Source organism: Globicephala melas, chromosome 2, assembly GCF_963455315.2.
Source record: "Globicephala melas chromosome 2, mGloMel1.2, whole genome shotgun sequence".
In the NCBI taxonomy this organism is placed as follows: domain Eukaryota; kingdom Metazoa; phylum Chordata; class Mammalia; order Artiodactyla; family Delphinidae; genus Globicephala; species Globicephala melas.
This window is the reverse complement of record NC_083315.2, coordinates 55078519-55085845: the sequence shown is the minus strand read 5'-3', so window position 1 is coordinate 55085845 and position 7327 is coordinate 55078519. Positions and strand designations below refer to the sequence as shown.

The 7327-nt window shown below is 47.1% G+C and overlaps 1 protein-coding gene across 1 annotated transcript; it reads right to left on the bottom strand.

Moving 5' to 3' along the window:
• Positions 1–1938: 1938 nt before the first annotated feature.
• On the bottom strand, positions 1939–3620 carry NDN (necdin, MAGE family member). Its single transcript, XM_030851386.2, has one exon. It carries the CDS (start codon positions 3490–3492, stop codon positions 2515–2517), a length of 978 nt encoding a protein of 325 aa, XP_030707246.2. The 5' UTR covers positions 3493–3620; the 3' UTR covers positions 1939–2514.
• Between the last annotated feature and the right edge of the window lie 3707 nt (positions 3621–7327).

Here is a 7327-nt window from a genome sequence, read left to right as displayed (position 1 = left end):
CTGGCTGCCTCCAAGCCTGCATGGGAGGTGAGCAGCCCTGCCCGCATGGCTTGCTGGGGTCAGCTTCTCTTTTCTCATGACCCTGTCCTTCTCTCAAGATTTGGTCCTCTATAGCACAGGTGATGTGCCTGTGTCAGTGAGCTTGGGGAAGCTCTGGAGTGGTTCTCCCAGTCTCTCCTGGCAGAGAGGAAAGTAAATAAAAACACTGAGAGGTGAGGGGACTGCCTGCCCGGTGACTTCTGGGTTTGATGAAAAAAGTGTTCAGGAGTTACAGTTGCTGCAAACAGAATTAGGGCATTAGAGAAAGTGTCCAGTACCCCGCCTTGGCAGGGGAGACAGCTGTGGCCCTGCTCCAGAACTGAGACATCCCAGACATAATTTTACATTTAAAGGGACAGATTTGTTTTGATTCTGCAGGAAGTTCTGGGGTGAGAGAGAGGTAATTTTTTAACAGTTCTAAAATGTCTGAGTTCACTTTGGCTCAGGGTAAGAAGTGGCATCGAAGCCAGGGCACAGCTGCCTGAGTTATTGCAGAAATGCCCCCTACCTGCCACAGACTTCACAGGACGTCTACTAAAAGGGATGGATTTCGTCTAAGGACATGTGAGGCTTCTTCAGCACTTAGCACCTGCAACTGCCTGTTAAGTACTGTCATTTAAGTGATGAGAATCCTAGTTCCCAATTCAGGTTGTAATTCCCTCACCCAAATATAACTCCCAGGTTACTTCTTTTCGGGGTGATGTGACCTATGTGTTTGCCTCATTTTCCAGCTTCCCCAGAAATGGATCTGGCTTTAACCAAATGGTCTTTCCCAATGTCCTGAAGTTTGAAGGATTTTCAGTCTTATTAAAAGCCCATTTCTCTCTCTCCCCCTTTCAGGACTGAGAGTTTTATAATGAGATTTATCCCCAGGCACTGCCCCTCACCCCCTTCCTCACCCCATCTCACTCTCCGAGGGATTGCTTAGTGGCCCATTGCAATTCCAGAGTTGCTGGGTTGGAGACACCCCAATAGGCAACCTTCCCACCCCAACCCCACCTCCCTCTCCCAGGTGTCCCATGTGTGTTCCTCCAGCACCACTGATTAGAGACTGCTCCATCATCCCAGTCCTTCAGGGAAGACCATGTTTCAAATCTTGGTTTCATTGCTAAGCAGGAACATGACTTGGTTAGGTCCATTAGTCTCTCCGAAATGAAGTTTCTTGATTTGTACAGTCATAATATGACTGCTTCCTCTAGAAGATTAATGTGAGGATTCATTAGAAAAATAAAACCCCTAGCCTTGTGTGAATGGATTGCGGGGTAGGGAGCTAAAAGTACAGACTCTAACAAGGAATTTTTTAAAAGGCATAAACTAAAAGGCAGGAGGTAGGGGAGCAGCTGGAGGCAGGCGGGTAAAAGTATAGGCTATGGACTCATTCAATCTGAGTCCAAACCCTAGCCTCTCCTCACAGGAAGACTTTACGATCTAGGGAAAGTTAATTACCTGCTTTGTCCCTGTATTTCCTCCACAGTGCAGATGTAATAAAGTGCCTGCCTCACAAGGCTGTTGTGAGGATTAAATAAAAAGAGAAAATACACATAAAGGACTTAGTACAATGCCTCACTCTTTTAGTGCCCACAAAAACAGCTATTATTTTTCATAAAATATAGAAATGCAAGAGAGGAAATTACTCTAAATATTAACATTTATTATTTCTATGTGATGTGATTAGGACTCTTTTTTGGTTTTTAAACTTTTCTCTAGTTGTCAAAGTTCTGAATTGAACTTGTGAGGTCCATTTTGAAAATAAAACTATACACTTCACACATTTATGGGTCATGATGCATAGTGATGTCCCCGCCCTATTAGATGAAATAGTGGTATCTGTACATTTTGTAATTCCCATTCCCAACCCATAATATTTTGTTAAAAAGATAAAGTACACTTTTCCATGAATGATTGTATCACAAGAATCTTTAATGTTTACTTTAAAGTTTACTCATGGTGGGGTTGTATCTGTGTTTAGTAAAGTGTGCCCATGTTGCGCCCGTTTCAGTCCACATCACCACACTCCACAAGGATGTTTCCTGTGCCCAGGGAGATCACAAAGACAGGGGTCTTGACTTTTCTCTTGGTTAGGCCAGCTTTTCTGGGGAGTTCTTCCAAACTCTCCAGGACCAGTCTACCCAATACACATCCTCCGTTCCATGTAAAAGAATAAGATGGAAAATGTCTCAATGTATTTCATAAGTTTAGCACGTCTCTGGTACAAAAAATTCAAGAAAGGTAGCACAAAAGCAAAAGCACCAACTGAGCTTACTTATAAACAAACATGCATGAATCCTACACTCTACCTAATATTACTGAAATTAATACATCATTGCATTAAGAGGTATAAAAGCACTGTACTGAAAACTTAAAAGTTACACGTGAAATACTGCACTGTAAATCCTGAATACTCTAATGTCCCACCCCCCACCCCTCCACCGCCCTGGTGAGGGGCAGAAACCATCCATCTGCCTTCAGACCTTGCTAGTCCTCGGAGACACTGTTGCGGGGGCAGTGGGCAGTGGGGTTGGCCTCCCGCAGGGCTCTGGCCTCTTCCAGTGCTTCCCTGTAGCGGGAAGGCCAGGCCTGGGGGTCTTTCTTAAAGACCCTGGCCAGGAACTCCATGATCTGCATCTTGGTGATTTCACGGCTGGCACGGGAGCCCCAGAAGAACTCGTACTCAGGGGGCTCGACGTGGGGGACGCGCTGGTACTTCAGGTAGTTCTGCTGGACGAACTCCTCGGTGATGAGCTTTCTCACGTCTCCGAAGGTGGAGTGCTTCTTCCAAGGCCTCAGCCCTAGGATGCGCAGCACGTTCCAGACGGCACTCTCTCGGGCGCCGCGACCCTTCACGTAGATGAGGCTCAGGATCATCAGCAGGAGGCCTGTCATTGGCATGCTGTTGCTCAAAGCGACCCTGTCCAGCTCCTCGGGCTCCAGAGCTTTGACCAGCGAGAACTCCATGGTGTGTAGGCTGGTCAGCCTCAGGTGCAGCCCGAACACCCGGGCGAGGATGAGGCTGGTGCGCCGGAGGATGCTTCTGCACCACTTCTTGTAACTGCCGATGACATCTTTCACCATGTCTGGGAACCAGATGATCATCCTCTTCTGGTCCTTGACCAGAACGTACCACATGAGCTCGTGCGCCTTCTGCACCAGCTGGGCCGGGGCCGGCGGCGCCGGGCCGGGCTGCGCTGCGCTCGGGGCCTGGTGGGCGCGGCCTTCCTCCGCGGCCTGCTGCAGGGCCTTCGGGTCTCCCTCTTCGCTTGGGGCCTGGGGCGCCGGCGAGGCCAAAGGGGCGTCGGGCGGGCCTACGGGAGGGCTCTCCGGCCCTGGGAAGATCGCGGCCTGAGACGCGGGCAAAGAGGGTCCTCCGGGAACCCCGGGGCTGCTGTGCACCTCGGAGTTGGAGGCCTCGGCTGCAAAGTTGGGGTCGCACACATCCTTACTTTGTTCGGACATGTCTGCTCCGTCTGGCAAGGGCACGGCCGCCGAGTCCAGGAGCTCTTCGAGTCAGCGATCCCTCCTCGGACTCCTAGAGAGGAAGTGCGCGTTGCTACGCGCGGCGCCTTCCGCAGCGGCTGGGCAGGGCGGGGCAGCGGCGGGACGGGCCAGTGCGCCTGCGCGTCCGCGGGCCTGGCAGGCAGGCGGGCGGGCGGGGCGCCTGGCGGGAGGGAGCTGGGGTGGGGGGTAGTGAGGCCCCGAGGAGGGTAGAGGCTCCGCTAGCATATGGCATCAAGGATCACCACCGCCACCCCAGGCGTCCTGTTGGGGCTAAGGTCTTGGAGAGGAGGGGGCGGAGATGGATGAGCACTGGACAAGGAGCAAGTTTAAGGGGAAAGATGGTAACTTAAGCTTAGGAGATGTCCAATTGGGTATATCCAGAATCAAGTTAAGAGATGAGTCCCAGAGCAAGACCTAGGCTGGTGTGTCAATTTGGCTTTCGGACAAGTATGAGAATGTAAACAGAGAACAGTCAGGATTGCTCAAGAAAATGTGTAAACTCTGAAAAAGATGTGGGAGATTGGAATTCTGAGGAATAGTAATAAAAATTGATTGATTCCCTACCAAATCAAGGGTTATAAATGAAAAATGCAGAAGGTAGTCAATCTGTGTGCAGTGGAAACTTTCTTGAAGGTAATATACTAATGACGTTCTTAGTGTTTTAATGGTCATTGATTTTGGTTTTCCACTTCCCTTGGGTGATTTTGATGTAATTTTTAATTTGTTTCATTAGGATCCCATCACACAGATTGCCGTATTTATTAGCACAGACTTGTATGATGGCTTTCATCCTGTTTGTCCAGGATCTTCCTTCCCCTTATGACTGCTGCAACCTCCACATTTGTTCCTGTGGAAACTTCACCTTCTCACAGGACCCCAACCCCACCTTTCACAGAGACTGACTGGTCCCATGTTGGCAACCACACCCAAATCCCTCCCAAGACTTTTTTTTTTTAAATTAACATAGGTCCCCTCCATCGTATATGTCAGACTTTCTCAGATGACCAACGACATGAGATGTAACATATTGGTGTTTTTTTTCAATTTTAGAAAACAAATCTGCAGTGGGCAAAGACAAAGCTGACACTCCCAGAGAAGCATCCTTGAATAAAGGAATAGGTGCAGGAACCTCTGGATCCAAGGTTCCTGAGGATGACCAGCAACCCTGGTCTGAGCCAATGTGGTCTTTCAACCCTTCCTGGGTTTCCTCCAGCCGACAGCTTCTTAAGTATGCCCTCCTGAGTCTGGTTATTGTCAGTTGAAACCCAAAGCATATTTACAATATTGTCTTGACATTTCTAGAATCCTCTCTTTATTTGCTTATATCCCCTTTCTCATTTTTCACTTTATTTTTTCTCAGGTAGATTGACTTCAAACGGTCTTCCATGCTGTTTTTCTATCTTTGGATTTTCATGCTTGTATCACCTTTAGCAGGACCATTCCCACACCAGTCCAATAGCACCCCTTAACCTCTTACTTCACGAGGATAATTCCTACAGATCATTCAGATATGTCTCAGTGGGATTTTTTTCCTGTTCATCATTTTCTTCTTTAATTTATAGATTTCTATTTTTTAAAAATATCTTACAGGGTGGTGTCAGTTATATTAGTTTTTTTTAAGTATGTAAGAATGACTCAAATAGATTGATTGCCCCCATTCTTCTTAAACTCATCCTCATTTCTTGCATTTTATCTCCTCTAATTTTCTTCTTTTTTTTTTTTTTTTTTTTTTTTTTCCAGTACGCAGACCTCTCACTGTTGTGGCCTCTCCCATTGTGGAGCACAGGCTCGGTATGAACCCGTGTCCCCTGCATCGGCAGGCGGACTCTCAACAACTGCGCCACCAGGGAAGCCCTGGATATTTATTCTTTTTCTAACTGTTTGGGTTAATGATTGTGTTCGTTTAAGATTTTTTCAATAATGAAAATGTTTGAGCCTATAATTTAAATCTCAGCTCAACTTTAGCCATGGACCATAATTTTGCCATTGTGAGACTATGAAAATTAAATCCTCCTATTTCACCTTCCTAGATTTAATGAATTAATGATCACAAGCTTGAGCACAACAATTAACACTTATATAGAAAAAGTAGGAAAGCAATTTTACAAACAACAATTTAAAAATTATAGGAGCTCCTGATGCTGTGAGATAACAGAGCTCTGGCCAGAGAATTGCTTGTGTTTCAGCTGCTGCCTGAGCTGGACTTGTCCTCATTTTGGTGAAGTTTCCCATGGCCAACAGTAAACTCCTACCTCTGCCACAGCTCACTCCACACCTTTCTTCTATTGGGAGGGTTGTTTAATACTATCCCAGAGCCTGTGGACTGGAACCACTATGATGGATTATACTCAGAGGGTTTAAAACTTTAGAATTGATGCCAAGTTTGAAACCAAGTACAGAGTAAACCCCTAGTGCTGCTCACCATTGGAGCCCAACTGTACACCTGCTAATGTGATATCATTTTCTTCCAGGAAAAGATTGGCTGAAGAGGGTGCATTTCTCAACAAAAAGAAAATCTATGGAGAGGGGGTGGAAAAAAGTAAAGCTTGGGATATCCCTTAAATAGAGAAAGTGCACCTGCAGATGTGTCATGGGAGAGGACAGTAGCTTGGTGGCTTGATAGTAACACCTAATAATGTGTCACTCCGTAACCCAGAGATGCAGACCTTCAGAGAGATAAGATAAAAAGGCAGATGACAACTGTGGATGGAAGAGGAAGTCAGTACTCATGAGGCATCCAAAACTTCTTTAATTCAAGGGTCAAGATTTGGGTCTGGAGCTCCAGTGATGCCTTGCCTTGCCAAATACTGTCTAATTTAGGCTCACTGGTTATCTTCAGAGTTGGCGCTATTCGATGTGGGCAATAAGTCCTCTTAGGGCCAGCAGCTTAGACGCAAAGGCCTGAAGGTTGCAAAATATCTCTCCCCATAGAACTCATGAAGGGCCACTCTTTAAATCAAGATTCTTTAAATAGAAGTTCCATGGATGCAAGAACTATATGGAGAACTTTTAACATAAAATATTCTAGTGTGGACAGTTTTGCTGGTGGGTTGCTTCAAACTCTGTAATGTGGAAAAGATTACACAACTGTGGAATAGGCTGTTCTTGGCAGACTCAGGAATAGGAGGAGAGGCCTGTCCTGGCACTGGTTTCCATAGCGAACAGAGGGAGGGGGGGTCACCCCAGAGCCTCCCGTGGACAGCGTACATGCTCACAGTGCAGAGGCCCAGAGGCCCCGAATGAAATGTGAATCCTTCTGGCTCTTTCCTGTCCACATAGGCAGCAACCCCACCTTGGAGCCCCCAGAGGGGCCCCAAATGCCTTGCAGGCCAAGGAATTGAGACAGAGAACTTACATTAATGCATTCAGCAAATATTGAGCAATGTCTATCATGTGCCTGAAAGATTTGCATTTTAGAAAAGTAGCTCAGTCAGGGGAGAAACCAATCACATTGGGACTGTTTGACAGGCTGGCCCCTTTTAATTAGAAAAGAATAAGAAGTGAGGACAGGCAGTGCTGCTGTCCGCAGTTGGGAGGGTGAGGGAGAGGACACAACCCTGGCCCTTCACCCCTTCAGTCTCCCTAGGGGACACTGTGCATGCCTGTCCAACTGAGGCCTAAAGACACCTCTGCAACCGGAGACCTTCTAGTCCTGTCCAGACCCACAGTGCAGCCTGCCAGCACTCAAGGACTAACAGGGTCAGGAGTGTCTTTTAGAAAAGTCAAGTGGAATCAGAGTTAAGTCTGGAGTTGGGGGCAGGTAGAGAAGCAGAGGCAGAGAGACCAATTAGGA